This window comes from Tachypleus tridentatus, chromosome 6, assembly GCF_004210375.1.
Source record: "Tachypleus tridentatus isolate NWPU-2018 chromosome 6, ASM421037v1, whole genome shotgun sequence".
Lineage (NCBI taxonomy): Eukaryota > Metazoa > Arthropoda > Merostomata > Xiphosura > Limulidae > Tachypleus > Tachypleus tridentatus.
Window position 1 is genome coordinate 134,681,014 of NC_134830.1, and position 21,417 is coordinate 134,702,430.

The window sequence follows — 21,417 nt, forward strand, 5'->3', positions numbered from 1 at the left end:
AAAATTAGAAAGTACTTCCACTTATCTGAAAATATGAAATTTCATTTCCATAACCTCTTAAAATCTCTAAAAAATTTGAAATGTTTTCATCAGTAAAACATTATATTTTATCTGTCATTTTCTCTACTGTAACTTTATATGAGGTTGTCCCATTTGACTGACCTTGTGACTGCCAAATAAAAAAAATCAATATATACTTATATTACATTTTCTTTCTAGAATAACTTCAGATTGTAACATGAAACATTTCTTTATTCTAAATAGCTTGAAATGTACAACAGTATATATTTGTTTATACTTATAGTTTTATTGTCCTTTTGTATCATATTTAACTGATATTCTCACCATAAAATTTGTAATTTACTTGGTAAATGTGAAGATCAAATTACCCTACTGAATCACATAAGACTACTTATGAGTTGCTTGCAAGCATACCTCATAAAAATTTATTATTTCTTATTTTATGTGAGCTAACTTAAAATGGTTACAATGGAATAAAGTTTGAATTTCCAGTGAAAATAGACAATTTTCAATACAGAAAACAATTTATCTCATTTGATAGATTAAAACCTTCACTTCCTATTGAATATAAAAATATTGTATTAAACACAGAGAAAATTAACGGCACTTCTGAAAAACAGGATTTGATGTGTCAGTGTGAATGTGGGGTAGGATTTCCTATTTTGTAGCACTGTAACTAAATAAAATTGAAAGCTATAAAAATTATTCTTTGCCTGAACACTGTTAATATCATAAGCAATTTATTTCATATTTAATATTTCTTGGAGGGATTGTAAACACATTAGAGAAGAGGGATGTCAAGAAGAAAAGTCACAATTCTTGTACTGATGTTGCCTTGTAAAGTGAAGGAGTGAAACCTGATGTGTTACTAAAATTTGGATTATTAACTATGTTTCTATGACAAACTTATTCATAAACCATGATAAGAAAGTAGTTCAATTAAATTTAAAATGTAATTCACTAAAACACCATGACATTCACAGAAAAAAATTAAACATGGGTGGAAATATCTGACTTTGGACCTGACTATTCAATAAACACACATGATAATCTAAAACAAGACATTTCTTTTTCTTCAAAGCTCATACAAATGCAAAAAATGATAGCATTTGCAAAATATGAAATGCCAAAAGAAGAAAAACTGTAGGTGCACAAAACCCTTTAATTGTCTCTCAACTACAGAATTAGTATACAATTTCAAGAAGTTAGGTCATTCTAAAGCTGTGAAAAAAAAATCTGCAGCAAAATATGTGGATGTCTTAGGAATATTAAATGGAGAAATGTACCTTTGTTAATTTATCATATGTGTTTCTTTGTTTAGAATTAAGCACAAAGCTACACAATAGACTATCTGTGCTCTGCCTACCATGGGTATTGAAACCTGGTATTTAGCAGTGTGATTCTGCAGACATACCGCTATTCCATTGGGAGACGTGTTTGAGAATTTGTTCACTGTCCACATACCTCTCCTACAGTTTTGAAGATGTCAAAACAAAATGTATTGAGCAAGATTCTGATTAACTCAAATAGAGTAATTATCTATATAGTATAGCCACTCCCACCCCCATCACTAAGAGGAGGTAAAATGCACCACAAGGTTAAATCAGGTAAAATAGTTGTCTAGGAGCAGGTGTTTCAGGGATCTTTAACCTAAATCTGGCATTAGATTTTGTATTCCTAGTCCCCCTCATTGATTTATATGACATTCACAAGTTAAAGGTGCAAAATGTGAAGTATGTACTGAAGGACAATGGATGGATGTTCTAACAATATTTCTTCATGGTTTTAACCTCTTCTTCAAGTAAAATAAAAATACATCTGGAGATAATGGAAGAATTTCTGGTATACTGGAGTCTCTACAAATCATGAGAGGACTTTAGAGCACAACAGTACAGACCAGATATTCTATGCTTGTTCTAAAACTAAGCTAAACTCACTTTATGGATTTGTTAATTTTCTTGAATTATTCCTGTAGATGATCTGTTAAAAAGTGTTTCTTCAACAGGTCAACTGTTTTTGAACACTAAGTGTAACTTTTTCTAATTCTCTCTAAGGTTCATTTTCTACAATCTTCACAATTTGCTGAAAGATAACATATACTTGTCAAAAAAACGAAAATCTAATTTTCAATAAAAATGAGGTAAACCTGGTATGTATTTCTGTTTTATTCAGGAAATATAAACGATACATTAACAGATCATTAGTTGAGAAAATTCTTCTTATATAAAAACAATTACAGTATTGTTCCATCGTCTTCACTAATAAAACATTGATTGGTTGATTGATTTAGCACCTGAAGTTGGCCTTTCCAGTCCTTGTTCGGATCCATGAGTAGGAAGGGTGAGAGCCATTACAATTGACACAATGTGGGTCCATTTCACACTCATATGCATCCTGGTCCTTGCCACCTCAATGAGCACATTTCAGGGAACCATAACATGACGTCTTTGAGTGACCGAACCTGTGACACTGGAAATATCGGAGAGGCTTTGGAATGTACGGCCATACCCTGCAATTAAGATAACCTGCCTTGATGCAGGTGCACGTGGTGATGTAAATGTCAGAATGAGAATATTGGTCAAGAATGTAACTCCATCTTTGCCAGTGGAGATATGCCTCACTGCAGAAAACCCCTTGAGAGGAGAAACCAGCAAGAATCTCCGATGTTTCCACCAATATGTCACCAGATCAAAGTTTTCTCACTGACTTTGGAAAGTCAGCACGTCCCGCCAGTCCCTTCTGAATAAAAAAAGGGAAACATTTGCCCTAAAGCTTTCTCTGAAAGAGAATGTAGGATAAAAAAATGAGGTACAACAGGTGGTGCAGATGTTGAAGATTGCTCCTCAGAAAAGTCAAGACGAGGTCGTTTACCTATTGACTGTTTTTTCACGTTATTATTTGAAATTTTCTTTGGAGGATCCATAAGAAAAATGGAAATTTCGATGCCCTCTGACTCCACCCACTATAGAGCCCTATGAGGAGTTGCACTACAATATCAAGCAAGGACATTGCAGCAATGCCAGGGTTTCATGAGCACTATACCCAAACACCAGCATCAGACAAAATGTACACAACACCTTTTGAGAACTTCCAACACTGGTACTTGGTTGACTCTAGCCTAAGGGGGCAAGCCAATTGACCCAAGGAGGGGCCACCCCAAGCAAACCCGTCCACAGGAATTCAAGGCTAAAGTGGTGTGTTAGGGTTGGGCCCCTCAACCACCAGGATCCTCTCCTCCCCTTCATGGGTTGCCACACACGGCAAACACGTGAGTAGATGTTTAGATCTCAGAGAAGGTAAACTGAAAGAACAGAACCTTCCCTCAGAGGTCTCCTCACTAAGTACAGGAATCCACACCGAGGGGAATAAAACATTGACTAAAAGTTAAAAAAACCAAAAAAAACAATGTTGGCCAATCATAAATATGAATAAAGGATACCTGTTGTTTTCACTCCAAATTATATAGAAAAAAATTTACTTGTATGTAAAAAAGACCAACAATTTACTCAACAATATTTTTGCAAACAATATTCTTGGTTATAATTAATTTATGTATATTTTGTCTCTACATAAATTAAAACTTCTTTTATATATTTGTGTTACTTGAATACGTTACATTTAACATTAATGTTCAATACTTATGGATATGAGTTACATATGGACCAATTTGATATTTTACTATTACTATTGTTCACTCTTAAAACATAAAAAGGCTTGTATAATGTCTTCTCATACACTAAAAAATTTGATCATAATTTGTGATCAAATACAACTGAATCCAGCATGCATGGAACTGGTCCAACTGACTGACCTGATAATGAAAAAGGAATACTTAATAAAATTCAAAATATACCATATGTATGTACAAAAAACATAACAAGCTTTCAGAAGAACATAAAAGTCTGTTATGCACCAAAAATAAATGAGTTACAAAGATATGTCTGCAAATTGATGATATCTGTTTTGACTTTACATATCAAAGTACAAGTCAATGCTCATGTGAAAAATAAGGTTTCTTTTTTGTCATTGTATAATCTCCATATTGTATTTGAACAACCATTGAAATGCACACCTAAAGGTTTGTAAATACTATCATTTATATTGCATCTGTTACTTACTTTCACCTACCAGGAAATGTTTTTAAATCAGTAATAAAGTATAAAATAAACACGTATTTAATAACTGACATCAAGTACACAATACTATATTGAATGGTACTCTCTAAAATGTCAAAAAACATGAGCTTTGACATTTACACATACAAATAGGCCTAATGTGAAAACATTTACAGGAATGAAGACAATATCTAAAAATACTATAATAAACTTCTAAGACTGTGACTTATGTCGGTCTTTTAAACTTTCCACTAAATTATAATGTTCATCATTGCATAAGTTACATTTAAATCATATTATCATGGAAGCATAAATTATTCCTCATGTAACTAGTTGATAATCTTTATCCAGTAATATCTAAACTTTGCTTTTATTCATCTCTAAAGCTGTTCTCTATTAGTAGCTCTTACCCTTTTATGGTCTTCCACCATATGATGAGACTTGAAATGTGTAATAATTTCTTCAAATACAAAAATAAACCATAAAAGAAACAGTTGGTTAATTGTATTCTTAATGGATGACAGTTTCTTAACAAATAAGAACCTATACTTTGAGATTAACAGAAAATTCTTAACATATTGATAAGTGTGGAATTTTATTGATAAAGGTGCTTTATTCTGTGGAGCTGTTATACTCACCACATATATACTCATTGAAGAATATACAACTTAACACTGTAACAACAGTAAAGAGAAATAAACAGGATTACAAATTTTGACTGTTTAATATATTCTAATTACATATACCTAAAGTAGAGATTCATAAAAAGTTATTTGCAGTGAAAAAAACAACAACGGGAAGTTACTGTGTTAAACAAATTAAGTGTGTATTTTATCTACCAATTTTTGAGTCACCACAGCAAGTGCTTTAAGGTGAAGGTGATAAAATAAGTTCATTGCTCACTCAATACAAGACCACCTTGCTTACTTATACTTCAGGAGTTTTTCGTACACAGTAAGAGTCACAGTCCAGTCATGATAGAATTTTTTTTTTAACAAGGTGTAACAAATCAGAAGTACATAAAATGGAAATCCTCAGTAAAATTGCTCACTATTCAAAATTGTGACAGCAATGTAATACTGTGGTTTGACATAACAATACTGCACAGATATAATCCTCAAAAATCTTATCTAGTCAATATAATTCTTTATCATATTTCATATAAGTGTGATGTTACTGATATAGCTTGTTGTTCAGAAGAACAACATTCAACATGAAGATACCACAGACAAAAAGCTGCATAAATCTGGATATCTTGTATGGAAACAGAAAAAATTCAGGATGTGAAGGTGGTGAAGTCTGAAGGTACATTCATCTGAATAACAAGTAAAAGCAAGACTAGAGAGAAGGTAGTTAGTCATTACCGCCTACCACCAACCTTTGGGCTACTCTCTTATCAACAAATAGTGGGGTTGACTGTCATATTACAACACCCCCATGGCTGAAAGGATGAGCATTTTTGGTGTGATGGGAATTCGAATCCACAACCTTCAGATTACGAGTCGAGCGCCCTAACCGCCTTACCACCTTGTCATGCTGGGCTGCAAGCCAAATGGTAGGTATTCCCTTGTATTTCAGATTAAGGTTTCCATATCATTGGTCTGGAAGTGCTTTTTCATTTGCTAATAACACTCAAAAATTTGTCAAATTCACATCTATCTGCTATAAATAGCCAGCATCCTCTCATCTTATTGACTTAATTTTTATTTAAATATAGCCAAAGATTATGAAAAATGTGCAATACTTTAAACTTAGTTCATTTCAGAAGTTTCAAATCATGCACAACTATGAGAGACCACTATATGTGGTATAAGCTGAATGACTAATGACTTGCATTTAAAACCATGACTCATTTACATAACAATTAACTAAGGAAATTATAACACTGCTTTTTAAATTATATGCGATATAAAAATTCTAATGATTTTTCTTTTTTGCAGGTTAATTAGGTATACTAGTATTATGTTCCAAAACATTTAATGCCCAAAAGACATATACAAAAACACGATGAAATGTTATTTTCAACCCTCCATTATTTTTCTAAAATAAACAATTTTAATCTCCTTCCTACAACTAATTTTTTAAAAAACATCAGCAAATTCAGTGAAATACTTAAAGAACTTCTATGTTTATCTTGACATAAAACATACTTTGTAGCTGGCGGTAGTATTCATGTTTACACCCATGAAAATAGTCAATACTCATTTCAACACTTTTACTTTATTAGTTATTGTAAGGAGCTTCTCCTTATGACCAATGACTTTCTTGAAAGCACATTCAATTGCTTTTTTTCTGAATAAGAACCACAATAACAGCTTAATAAAACAAATATGAAGGACACTTCAACTAAAAGCACAAGATTGTAGCAAAGTAACACCAAACATACAAGATTGCCACTGGACAGGAGAGGAGAGTACCACAACTCGTGAGTGGCAAGAATGCCAACAACACAAGCATGCTTTAATATTAAGAGAATTTTCAACTTTAGAATTCTGAACTTCAGAGGTCAAGCTCAATTTATAATGCCGTTTAAGAACTACTCTGAATGTGTGGTACATTCAGGTAAAACCAAATTAATGTTAGAATTAAAATTATGGAAAACTTAGAAAAAAGGAGAATACAATCATTAAAAAAATACATAAAAAAGATTTAAAGTAAAAATGCAAATGGAAAATAAGTGATGAAACAAATAAGGTTTCAAGGTATTAACATTATTTTCTCAAGCTACACATCCTTGTGTTGATTTTACTAAATATTAAAGCTTTAAGAAACAGAGTTCAATAGGAATTTTTAGCTTAAGATGATGATGTAAGCACTATATCTCAAACCTTAAGATTGTTTGTTTAAATTTTTGCAATTGCATTTTCACATTAAGCTACTCCCTGGTCACACAGCGATATGCCTATGAACATATAATACCAGAAACTGAGTTTTGACACCTGTGGTGAGCAGAGCACATATAGCTTATTGTATAGTTTTGTGCTTAACCACAAACAACAACACTAAGTCATTTATCCTGTTTCTATATGTTTCACAATCCCTATTCTCCCTAAAGTTTATAAAGCTGTAAAACAGTATATAAAGATAGCCACATACTTTTTCAAGTTGTATAAGAGTTATCAATAGATGTTTAATGCAAATATAAGAAAATATGTCATAATTGCACATGTATATATATAAGCATTTTTGATGTTTCTTATAATTTGTATATTTCCCCTTCCTTCACCTCCTCTCTAGTCTGTAATAATGCCGGTCATAATTTTGTTGCAGCTGAACAGACTTCCTCTTCCTGACTCCCCAGTGGCATGTCTTGGGACTCACACTGTTAAAAACTGGGTTTCAATACCTGTGGTAGGCAGAGCACAGATAGCCCATTATGATACTCTGCATTTAATTGCAAATAATAAATCAATCCTCTTCCAATATATTGCATCACCTTATGATTTTCTCCATTTCCCATCCCTTTTTGCAGTCATGTTGGTAGTTACACATGTAGCACTGATAAGAACTTTACAGCAAATATTCATTCTCTGTTACAATTAACTTAATAAATAACTAAGAATAAGCAAACTCTCTCAGTATAACTAGCCAAATGTTCTTTATTTATGGTTCCAATAACATTACTAAATCACTTACACTATACTGATTCCACCATATTTTAACTGTGTTATTTGATGTCAGGAAAGATGGCAACAGCAACTTCTTTCTTGACTTTAACTTTTCAAATGAATTTCTATCTTCAAATACGTGTTTTTATACAGTCTTACTGGTATTATTATGATCTTCCAAACAGTGTACACAACTATGTGCAAAGTACAACTCACACATTTATTTTGTTTTGTCTTTGAACAATTCCTAATTCTCATTTGTTACAGATAACATCAGTTAACCGGCAACCTTCTTACTTGTATCTTTAAACAAATTTTCAATATTGATACCACATAAGTACTTATTCTGTTCTTGGCAAGTTTGTGAGAAATAATTTAGACATTTCAAGTTGCTTTCTCCATGCTGTAGTGTTACCAGTCTATAGATAATGATTTAATTAATATTCTCTTTAATGTGACTTTCATGGTCTCAACAGCATCATTTATAGATAACATAAACATTTCTCAGCATAGTTCTCTTCTTGGTCAATCCTTAACACATAACAATTTCTATACCTTTGTGAACACATATTACACTTCTCCTTAGTGCCTATTTTCACTGAATGCTAGGAGCATTAAAAATACCTAGATATATCACAGATGTTTCATGTGATAAACCACGTGCTACTTGTATTTATTACAATTAAAGCCCATTTACTATTTATTTGTCACTCTCACTATATGATCAATATTATGTAAACCAGCAGCATATTCTTCACAGCTAACAACACCAAACAACTTAATATCATCTGTACATTTAAGTAATTTATTGACTATTCCTTCATCTATGTCGTCGGTGTAAAAAAAAGCAAAGATCTGAAAACCTTGAGATACACCACTTGTGACATTAATCCCGTTTGACTGAGTTCCATTTATAACAACATCCTGCTTTCTTCTATCTAGCCAATTATTCCAACCAATAAGCTAATTCCTCATATTTTTCTTCTATCTAGCCAATTATTCCAACCAATAAGCTAATTCCTCATATTTTTCTTCTATCTAACCAATTATTCCAACCAATAAGCTAATTCCTCATATTTTTCTTCTATCTAACCAATTATTCCAACCAATAAGCTAATTCCTCATATTTTTTGAGACAATTTCTTTACAAGCCTTTCACATGACACCTCCTAAAATGCTTTCGGAAAATCCAGATACACAAAATCTACACTCTTACTTCATCTTCATAAACAATAACATTTTTAAAGGATGCCAAAAAATTTACATGGTAAGATTTTCCCTCAGTGAAATCAAGTTAAGTATTCAATAAAATTCTAAATACTGTTAAATCACTTTGCAAAGTATCTTTTAACAAACGTTTTCTCTAGCTGATGTAACAGTGACTGATGTATAATTACTGGGACAATTTTTATCACTTAGTTAGAAAACAGGAGTTACCTTAGCTATCTTGTAATTTGGTACCTGCCCAATATTCAAAGAAAGACATTTTACAATAATCAGACATAAGCCTTCCTTTATCATCCCTGAAGGGTTCTACCCAATCCTAAAATTTTGTTTACCCTTAATGTATCTGAAGAAATCTTTAGTTAGTTTTTCATTGTCAACCAACCTTTTCTCAAAGATGCATTTTCATGTCCCAATTTCCTCTTTCACTAACTTTCTTTATCTTGTATAATATTCTAAGTCTCCTATAATACCAATCAATGTAAATTTGCTAACGTATGATGCTTTAATTCTATCTCTTATACTCTGTTGAGTGAACCTGGTATTTTACTTGTAGCTACTATTTTCTTTCTGTAAGAAATACATTTACTGTGCATATTTAAATAAATATTTACATCTTCTCACTGTCTTCAAATAACTCATCTGCCAAACTTACAGTAGACAATTTTCAAGGTGTGCAACAAGAATTTACTTTTTTAAATTTGTAACCAAAATATCATAATAATTCATTATTTCCATATGCAGCAAAACAACACTGAACCTAATAGAAAGAGGTTCATTTGCACCCAGATGTTCCCCAATTTCCATCCTCTTAATCATTTCTTAATTTGAAATTGAGAATATATCCAAAAATGGCAATGTTACTGGTAGATTCCTTTGCTAATTGGTGAAGAAAACCTTCATGAAAAGTTTTCAAAAACATTAAGTTCCTAACAGTTCAAATTTCAACACTCTACATCTATATATGCTTGACTTTAAATTACCCATAATTATAACTTCATTAACAGCTGAAATCTTAATCTCAGTGTAAAGTTTCTCACTAATTTCATCAGTATCAATTTATGGTCTGTAATATATTTCGACTAAGAACCTTTTCCCTTTATATCCACTAATAGAAACCTAAATAGATTCAATCTCTTTCTATTGTATTTGATATATCTTAACTTCCATGAGATGAAGCTCACATTCCACATGTAAAGACTCTCCTCCCAACCTCTTTAATATTCTGTCCACGTTAAATAGCTTGTAACCCAGAGATATCTGTTATTAAAATCACACACATTTAACGATGTTTCAGTTGTTTCCATAACATAAAAATCTTCCATTCCTACCAGTGTACCAGCCACCAAATCCATATCTCAAACTTCTAGTATTACAACAGTAACAAGCTTACCCTAATAACTATTTCTATATTTAATTTTTGTGCTAAACTTTTCTCAAACTCTTATTCTTTTAGCATTAAGCTTATCCTTGCCCCTCATGACTATCTGTTCCTTGTTTATAGCTTCCTTTACTGCCAAGTTAATCAAGGGACTCCCTTCTTTCAGTGAACTAATTCCACAAGACAAACCAATCTGTTCATTCTTACACACTAATCTAATCCTAGCATTTAACCCTATTGATGTACACTTTACACCTACACTTAACTCTGAAAACTATTCTCAATAAAATTAATGTATGGAATTTTTCTTTAAATGCCGTTATCAATTTCTTTCACAGGTTTTCTCTACACTTTCTGCAAGTTGAGCGCCTCATAATGTCACCATATGTACAAAGCCATGTTCATTCCACCCCACTCCTACATCACTGACATATTTTTTAATTAGCTTTCACATTATTTTGTGATGGTTTACTCAACCATTTTCTACATTGCCAGAAAACCTAATATATTTCCTCTAAACTAAAGTAAAGAGCATTAAATGTCTTCAAATTTAAGGTACAGGAATTTCATTTTAACGTAAGCATTTTCCAATTTGCTTAAACACACTCAAATTGTATTGGTGACAAATAAGTGACTATTCCACATTATTTTCTCATTCAGTGCTGCCCTCTTTATACAAATGTTTTTCCCATGGCCTACAATTCTTTTCATTGCCTCCAACAATTCCAATATAAAAATTCTACATACGGGGAAATTCGAACTCTTGATTTTTTGTTAATATCTCCATTTTTTTCTTTTAATGTCTTGCGGGAAAACACTTATTAAAAAAGGAATAACATATATGTATTGATACCTGAATATTTTCTACGACTCTACCCAGGACGTGAAAGTGGGTTTTCTCGGGGCACTCCCGTTTCCCCCCACAGCAAAATCTCTGGCATCGGACCTGTAGGTTCCAGCCTAATTCTGAAAATGGCCATTTTCCCAGTCAAGGGTATCTAATCAATTACAGTAAATTTTAAAAACCAATTCGCCAGCCGCCAGTGTACTCCATCCTCGAGCCAAGGTCTGGCTCACTTCACTTTCGCTGCTTTCGTCCAGTTCTCCCGTCCTACCTCTCACTCACAAATACACCACTACATTTTTTTTGAAATGTTAAAAATAAAGTAAAAATTCCACGGATATCTTAAAACATTTCTCATGTAATGGGACGAAGAAGAACTGCAAAGTTCCTGAACACCCCAGTTGGGGAGAGAACTCTTCTGATTTCTCTCTCTCCAAACTGAACCCCTGCCACGTTAGTTTAGTTTAGTTCTACGACTCTGATTGGACAGCTACTTTGAAGAATTCAACCAATAATGATTCTACTATAAGAGTATCTTAGCAACGTTGGTGTTCGGAAAAGAATTTCAAAAATTTAGTTAAGTACTGGGAAGCCTGACAAATATTGATATTTCATCTTATAAACAGAAAGTAAGATATTATGACAGAATTATCATTAAGAAGTATTTTTTTTGCTTAATTATATTTGTTGTCAAAACCAAAACTCAAATGTATGAAAAATCTATTTTATTTCTTTAAAATGTGAAAAATATATACTATTATAACCAGAAACGAAATAACAAGCAGTTAGTTCCTTGTACACCACTTGTTTCCAACCATAAAACCTTGAGTCACTGCTTCTGTTAATTACGATTGGAGAGGCTAATTTTTCATAATTTTTAGACATAGTTTCTAGTTTTTTGTGTTGATTTGGGTGAAAATATTCAAATTAATCAAAGATGTTGACCGTGAGTATAAAGCAGATATAATACTGATAAATGTGATTTAGTGGTGGTGTGATATAAACAATCCAACTCAATACGTTTAACTAATTGATCATTTAGATTTGTAAACATTACTTGTAATTTAAAAGTAAAACTATTCTTAAACAGAAAAACGAAAGATTGGAGAATTTTACCTTTCGTCGTTAAAACTTACTGTACAAACACAAATAAAATACCTTTTCAAATATTTTCATGAAGATGGTTATGTTCGTAATTTTTACAGTTTTATTTAATTTTTTATTCAGTTTATTTGGTACCTCAAAACACCATCAACTGCTCTTGTGGATACAAGTTAAGGATAATCATGGCTGTAAGTTGTGAATATGGACGTACTTTGGTTTTTATTCTTTTCATTTTTTCACGTAAAAATTTGAGGGGCATAATCTGTTTTGTAGAAATATGTCTATAGTAATGAAATGAGAAAACTCTAGATAAACAAGAAATGCATTTGGAATATTCCCAACGTTAAAACCTTTACTGAAACGAAGTGTTTTTGCTAGTTTATTTTTAAGTATATTTTACACAAGACGGTAATTAAAAGCCGAATAAGAATTTGAATTTCCTTACACAGAGGCACAACTCAACTTGGAATAAATGGAAAGAATATGTTTTATTATAATGTGCGAAGTAAGCAATATATGCAATGAGATTGTTGTGAATTTCAGTATAGAAGGAAATATTATAAAAAGAAACACACCTGTACTAATTACATCGTGTCATAAAAGTTAGGCAAAATTTCTACAAGACTTACAAATTAATATACGTGGTAGAAGTGCTAGGTGTTATTTAGTGGCTAGCGTTGGGGTCACTAATTGATGGTCCAATGTTCGAGTCACAATGTGTCGCTGAACACGTTCCACGCTGCTAACTACCAGGTATTTTAACTAACTTAATCGGTGTTGTTTCTCGGTTCAGAATGTTACGTAAGAGTAACAACTACTGCTTGATAGTTGTCCTTAACTTTTTAACAGCTGTAAATAAAGAACGGTTGTGTCTGAAACTTTGGAAGGATTTGAATTGGATGTTCATACCTTCTATCGCATGATGTGCCGTATCTTTAGCTTTTGTTTTGGAAACATTACTTCGGATGTTTTAACAGCTGTGTATCTCGTGTTGTGAGAATACTACTTTGAACACTTCCATGCCTGTTCTCTCTTCACTTATTACAGACGTTAAGGCCATCTGTGTTATTATATTGTTTTGTCACCATGTTTTTTCTTGTATTCAGCTATTCGTTGCATCAAGTTTCAGAGTAAATTTACGTATTTTATGCCATAAACACAAACGAAACATTGAGATAAACATTAATAAGTGAATTATGGGAAATACCATATGTCAAAATCTTGGTTACTATTTTACCAACGAATAGAGGGTCGAACGCCCTCACCACCTGGACATTCTTACATTACAAGTTTTGTAGGTCTAAGTTGTTAACGGATTTTCTTTCCGGTTATCATAAAGTGAAGTCAGCTCTAAATTTGAATTGAACGTAAATTATATTACCGTTATAGACAGACAGAGGTTTGGTTTAATATATATATTTGTTTCACTAGGATAACAAAAAAAGAATGACTGGGAAGAAGCCTAAAACCTTAAATGATGCCCAGGAAAGCTGCAAAGTAAAAGGTAAAATATCTCTATTTTTGTTTGTCTAGTATTAAAAGTATTAGCAAAATCTTTTAAAATTTGTGAAATGTTTTCCAAAAATATTTATTTTATCATACACTACACTCAAGAACAAAACCGTTTCTTCCTCCAACTTACCAAATTTACACCAATTGCAAAACTTCAATACAAGCATCGAAAGAAACCCTGGGAATTAGAAAATTGACACATATCTGTACACCTAACCAGGTACTTACCAAACCAAAGTTAGTTAATGAGGTTCAAAACGTTGAAAGCAAACCATGATTATTACAGGCCACACATATTGAAGACAAAGGAAAATCTTGTTCATCATCGTGTTGCGATCTAACAGATATGTTTCTTTAGAATGATTGGAAAGAAAGAAAAATATATATTGGACTGTATTCTAAGTGAGAATGATCTATCGTTACCTTATGATAGTATATAAAATAATCTGACAACTGGAATAGACTACACACAGACAAAATAGGACAAAAATCGAATCTCACATCAGAGCCAATGAATTCCACATACTTAGTGGAATCACCAATTTATAACCGACACCACGATCGGGTAATGAAGGATTAAAAAAGTGAAATCATTTACATCACTCTTATCCTACAGATGTACATCTCAACGAACATTAGATTTAAACATCACCTTCACGTGCTTCTATTGATTATACTAGGCTAAACACCAAAGTAGGGAGTGTGTACATCGTGTTGAGTTCCTACACTTCTAACATTTATAAACATTCCCCTTCTGTGTCTAATAAGCGTATTCTAGATTTTAAACAATTATGACAAGTCTCGACATATTCTTACAAAGACATGCGTCTCTGTTTCATGATTCATTAAATCTGTTTACTTTTTGTTATTTCCAATTGTTCCCAGATATCGCTTGCTCTAATACTTCGTGGCTAACACACTATTTTAAATCATGTTTTTCTCTTGTAATACTCTGCTCTGACCAAATATTCAATATTTTAATGTCTTCTACATGCTTATTGTAAACGATATTTTAGATCACGTATTATTTCTCCATTACAGTTTCTTCCATGTAGAAACTCATATTTATAAATTTAAGTATTTTCTATTAACTGTATGTTGCTTTTTGTATTACCTATAATCTGCTTTATGTTATTTTGTCGATTAAAATATAGGATAAGATATTTGTTGATTTTCAACACGTTAAACAAAAGAATAATTAAACCTGTAACATAAGGCACAAGAAACATTTCTTCTGATGCTTCAGTAAAGAAACATTTTAGGATAATATAACAATAAGTGGTAAACAATAATCTATAAACACAACCTCTGGATAGCAGTACATTTTCAAAATAGTGCAATTTAGTTCTAAGTCTTCTTTGCGATTACAGTGTTGTAACAAAATATAATAAGGAGTTTGTGATTCTAGTATTCTCCTCCTAAAATCAAAAGATAATCGTTCCCTTATTATCTGATATACATGTATTTAAATATCTGTGTTCGTATAACATGGAATAATTCGTAAAGATATCAGTTAAAAATTTCTCAGAAGTCAAATTGTTAATGAGAACAGCTTTAAAATATTTTATCTTCAGGTTTAAAATCAGACAAAACCAACCATGATACCAGGATACCACATTTTTTATTATTTCAGGGCAATCAGTGACATCCTCTGTGAGCACTAAGAGAAATCAGTTTCTCCAGAGGTTGTAACATAAGGGACGCTTAACATTGCAATTTGTAATGCCATGATATCAGTAAAACATGTACGTGCCATGAATCACGAGAAAAATTATATAATTTATAGGGTACAAAACAGCGTGAGATACGAACTTGTAAACAAGAAATAAAAATATTTTAAACCTTCATTTTGTTTTTATATGCTCTTGAAACAAACCACGTCAGAAAACTCTTCATCAAACATCAAGTTTATTAATATAGTTCGTGAGTGCAAGTCTAACTAAAGATGAAGGGATGATATGTTCAGTTCATTACTTTCAGTTTAATTCATTATCGGGAAAACAAAATTATTGAGGCAAATGTCATGAGACGATCCCTCAGAATATAATGTAACCGTTAAAATAAAATTACAATAACGAACAGTTTGAACTGATGATGATGCTAGACCAAAGGACGAGACTCGCCCTAGCCAGGTGAATTAAGGCGTTCGACTCATAATCTGTAGGTTACGGGTTCGAATCCTCGTCGCACCAAACATGCTTGCCCTTTCAGCCGTGGGGGCGTTATAATGTGAGGGTCAATCCCACTATTCGTTGGTAAAAGAGTAGCCCAAGAGTTGGCGGTGGGTGGTGATGACTAGCTGCCTTCACTCTAGTTTTACACTGCTAAATTAGGGACGGCTAGCGCAGATAGCCCTTGTGTAGCTTTGCGCAAAATTAAAATAATACAAAGGACGATACGATGCAGTTATTAAAGTCATAATTTACTTCGTGTAGAAGCTGCTGTTATTGTGTTTTGAATTTAATTATTTACTCTAGCAGATTTTTTACTAGATATCAAATCAAAGCTAGTTTAGATATTATTTAGTTCTATAGAAATCAGCATTTTTATCTTATTTTAGGTGAATCTTCGGCTATCACTACCATCATGTGTGATGAACAAGAAACATCAGTTCCTCCGGAGGTTTACATACCCAAAAGGTATGTATTCTCAAGTACATCCCGACTCTTAGCTCAAATGGTTGCCAGGACGCTCTACTCACAATCTGAGGAATGCTGTTTTGAACTCCCATCACACCAAACACATACACCCATTTAGCAAAAAAGAAAAACTAAAATATGACGGTCAATTTCGCTATTCGTTCGTAAAATGAGTAAACAAATAGTTGAAGTTGTTTGGTGTTGACGAGGTGTCTTTCTTTTGCTGGTTAGTGTATTATAGCCTATGAATAGTTTCGCGCAAAATTTAATAGAAACCAAATCACATTGACTAAGTATCGAATAAACATTTTAAAACTATAAAAAATATGTTCATATCGTTTCTTAATCAAATAGGACACAAAAGGTTTAAGATAAATACGTAACAGTTCATGTACTGTTTTTCTCATTTGTCTTTATCTCACCATGGTGAACTTATGTTTTTATAAGAATGTGTACTATTGATGATTATAATCTGTTATCAAGCAGAAAAACTGTTAACTTGAAATGCAATGAAAAGTATGTAATCCAATGATATAATTAGGTTTCATAGTTACTTACATAAGTTACTTATTTCTTCAATACTTTGCACCTTTGCTCCTAGGCTAAACCTAGTTAAACACTACCTGTCATATCGTCTTTGCCGTCAACGTCTTGTAGAGTCGTTTTCACTTATAATTTCTTTTAGACCCTTAATTATTGTATTTTTGATTCAAGCAGACAAATTTGGTAAGGTATGTTTTATGTGACCCTGAAATAACCATAATTCGTTATCTATTCCACGATATAAATATTCAAGTACATTTAATAATCATTTGACGAACATCATCTACTGTTTCTCTCTACACACAATCCCAACCATGTTACATTCTAAGTAACTTTGGTGTGGATATTATAGTAACTTGTGAATAAAAGTAGAGAAAAATATGTCAACTCCATTACATCTGCTAAATCCACTGTTATCAAGGACTTCCGTATAATACCAGTACTCCACAGTTTGACTGGTATACGACAGTTTTAGTAGTTATTGAAATACTGTTCACACTGTCATATTGTCTGAACAATAACTGTAAATATACTATGACGTATTCATCACATGTAAGTATTGCTTCTATTACAGTGACTTTGCCGTGCCCAGAAAGCCATTGTGGAAGCGGATTTGGAACGGTTTGAAGAACGTTTTCAGTTGTCACCACGTCTACAAGCCATTCGAAGAAGAGAGAAGAAGAGGAACAAAAGATCCTTACGACGAGGAAGAGTCCTCCTGGTGTCACGACTCGTAAGTTCTAGGTTTTTATGATTTAAATAGGATACCGTATTTTCATACTACATATACTCAACGTAATGTATCGCTTTACAAAAAGTTTTAATACATAAATTCTCACCGTGTAAGAGTGTACAAGCCATGGTCTGCTGGATATCGATATTTTCAATTGATGGGTATTCTATGCTCACAAGGGCTAAATGGCAAGTCAGAATCACTTAACATTCCTATTTCTAAACAACTGACCAACCACTCAATGCATTAAGAAACTTTAGCCATTTCGTAAAGCCGAATAATGGGACTGACTGTCATTACTATAACGCGAGCACGACCGAAATTACTGACTGTATTTAGTTGCATTGTGGCTCGTATTTTAGACACAGAGAATTGCAATCCTGCACTCTGAAGATCGTTCACTGTTGGCCCGTCTACGAAGAATATAATAAGTATAAATTAATGCTTTTAATCTCTGTGAGGATCTGTTTGAAGAAAGAGTGAATTTTAGATGTGTAAAATGCAACAGTTTTTTTACATGATTTTGGGGTAATCGACGATTTCTAACTTAAAATACATTTTATACAAAACATTAAATTGTATTGAGTTTCTTTATCATTCAACTTTGTTGGACTTCTATTTAAAACCATGTCGTGGTTTTTGTTTTTTACTAACATCCGTGGGGCATGACATTAATTAAATGTCTTACCTTTTTAATGCATGCTGGAATAAAACTAAAACAACAAATGTGCTTTAACATCATTTTTTCTCTCCAAACCATACTCCAGTTGTAACAATACTGAACAGGGAGAAATGGAGAGCTTACCCCTTTCGGATTGCGCGTGTGGTCGTGTCATTGGAATTGATTCGAATGACACACGTGTTGTAAGCGTCCTAAAACCAAGGCACACACCAAACGGATTCTTCGTTACAAAGTGGAGGTTGAAGAATTGTAAAGGTAAGCAGTCTCTTGTTTGTATCCGAACAGCGTTTCTTTTATTATTATTATTACAGTAAAAGATGACCTGGAGAGATCACCTACTTTAACCATTTCCACCACTTCATAGTAGTATGTTGTCTGTCTATAACTTAGTTATAAGACACTGAAATGTTGTCACTTAAGGGACGCTTAACATTGCATTTCGTATCACGAGAATAATTATACAATCTATAGGATACAACACAGCATGACGTATGAACTTGAAAAACAAGAAATAAAAATATTTGTTACTATTCATTTTGTTTTTACTTGCTCTTGATACAAATCACGTCAGATGCCCTCCCTTCACCAAACATCTTCATTATTAATGTATTTCGTGAGCGCAAATTTAAACAAAGATGAAAGGACTATGTGCTCAATATATTATTTTTAGGTTAATTAGTTATAGGGGAAACAAAATTATCATGGCATAATCCGGTAGCAAATAAAGTGACGGTTAATTTAAAATTACAATAACAACAATTTTGAACTAGTGATGATGATGATGCATAGTAAAGGTCGATATGATGTGGTTATTAAAGTCATGATTTAACTACTGTAGAAGTTGTTATTGTATTTTGAATTTAATTATTGAGTTTAGCAAGTTTTGCATCGTAACTGAAACAATTTTATCTTAACGTTTTTGAATTTCACTTCAATAGTTTGAGCCCGATATGGCCTGGTGGTTAACGCACTCGACTCGTAATGCCAGGGTCACTAGTTCGAATCCCCGTCACACCAAACATGTTTGCACTTTCTACGGTTGGGGCGTTACAACTAACGTCTAATCTCACTATTCGTTGGTAAACGACTAGCTCAAGAGTTGGCTGTGGGTGGTGATAACTAGCTGCCTTACCTCTTGTCTTACACTGCTAAATTAGGGTCACCGAGCTTAGATTGCCCTCGTGTACCTTTGCGCGAATTTCAAAAACAAACAAACTTTGATAGTTTTACATTTTGCGCTGAAAAAAGGTTTGAAAATAAAGTTTATAAATAGTTAGGGTTAACATAGTGCAGATAGACCTTTGATAATATTAAACGCGCACACACACAAATTTACACAGAAGTGTCACGACAGATTGAATAATTTATGTTTTAGCATATTCTTCACTCAAAGCCACCCATGGAATAACTGCTCATAGCAGTTGTAGATTTTAAACTGATGAACAAGAAGGGAGTTAATTACTGAATCATACCATTGTCCTTTTCAGCCTACTACAGTTCCTACCCACTTAACAGTTTCAACAAGGAAAAACATAGAAATTATTCTGTATGACCTAATATGTTGTCTCGCCACCTGTAGTTATCAGCCAAGAATAAGTTTCTAATTTGATGATTAAGTCAGGTAATAAATATGCGAATTGAGCAAACAGCCAATAAAGACCCATTTGTTTAGGGTACGATGTATTACCAACAGTTACATAACAAAGCCTGGAAACAAAATTGTGTAATCACGCCTACATAGTTGTAAGTTGCTGTTCCACGTGTCTTTCATTGATTTCTTGTAACTTTAAAGATCGTGTATGTTGTGAAAAGAGAAGAAGATAAAAACAAGCCGCAATGCGTTGTTATTTTTTGTGCCAAAAATAGTTAAACATTCAATATAACTGTTATAATTAATTTGTTTGAAACATTGAACTGTCAGTTTGGGAAATACTTACCTATAGAAAATGATAAGATTAATAAGAAAAAAAGTAGTTTCCCCAATCGCAACTGTCGAATGATCAACGGGAAGAAGATAAATTAATGGAAGAAGGATTTTAATTGGCTAACGCGATATAAACTTTCAAGCATTTTGTTTCCTTATATAAACAATATTTTTTTCAAGATATTTTGTATTCGTGTCCAACCTCACTTACATGTTGAACAAAGGAAGTCAGCTATTCACAGATGAATTTTAGTTAAGTGACATGTAAAAATCACTACAAAGTGTATATTGTATATATATTGTTTCAATAGGTTCAGAAGTTTTCATGTCCAGGATCAAAGATCATGAAACATTCATTTCGTTAAGAGGAATACATGATCCTGGTGACGAAATTCTAAAAATAAACAACGTTAGTGTGACCGACGAAAATTTCGGGCGAATCAAGAACTTAACAATAACAACGAAGAATATACGTTTTACAGCCGTGTGTCTTTCGAATCCGAAAGACAACTGAATATACAGTCATGTGAAAACGTTAGGACACCCTATGAAAGCCTGTGTATATTTGTAACATTTTTGGATATATCGATATTTAATCTCAATTTTAACAATACTGAGAGATTATAGGAATATAATTAAACAATTAAAACTGAAGAAAAGACCTTTCAAGATCTTCTGTGAATGTCATACTACAAAAATGCATATTCGAACTGAGGAAAAGTTAGGACACCTTACCCTCTAATAGTTAGTGTTACCCCCTTTGGCTGAAATAACTGCAGTGAGACACTTCTTGTACATGGCTACCCGTCTCTGACATTGGTCTGAAGGAAGTTTGCCCCACTTCTCAATGCAGAATTCTGTCAGCTATGAGATGTTTGAGGGGTTTCTTGCATGTACAGCCCGTTTCAAGTCACCCCACAGCATCTCAATGGGATTAAGATCTGGGCTTTCCATTCCAGGACTCTCCATTTCTTAGTTTTCAGTCAGTCCTTGGTGGATTTACTGGTATGTTTTGGGTCATTAACGTGTTGCTGGGTCCAATTCTGCTTCAGCTTTAATTTTCTTACATCGGGTCTCGCATGAACCT

The 21,417-nt window shown here is 32.9% G+C and overlaps 1 protein-coding gene and 1 long non-coding RNA gene across 2 annotated transcripts in view; one reads left to right on the forward strand and one right to left on the reverse strand.

The window, feature by feature from the left end:
• Positions 1 to 12,126, reverse strand: part of LOC143253733 (uncharacterized) — a 33,628-nt gene extending 21,502 nt beyond the window's left edge. Inside the window, exon 1 of the long non-coding RNA XR_013029829.1 lies at positions 11,203 to 12,126. This is a non-coding gene — a long non-coding RNA (uncharacterized LOC143253733). The remainder of the gene's footprint in view (positions 1 to 11,202) is intronic.
• A 300-nt stretch (positions 12,127 to 12,426) lies between these two features.
• Positions 12,427 to 21,300, forward strand: LOC143253732 (uncharacterized). The gene is made up of 6 exons (XM_076508040.1): positions 12,427 to 12,485; positions 13,729 to 13,801; positions 16,370 to 16,448; positions 17,566 to 17,724; positions 18,492 to 18,661; positions 20,642 to 21,300. The coding sequence occupies exons 1-6, from the start codon at positions 12,480 to 12,482 to the stop codon at positions 20,842 to 20,844; spliced, it is 690 nt and encodes a 229-aa protein (XP_076364155.1). The 5' UTR covers positions 12,427 to 12,479; the 3' UTR covers positions 20,845 to 21,300.
• Positions 21,301 to 21,417: the final 117 nt, after the last annotated feature.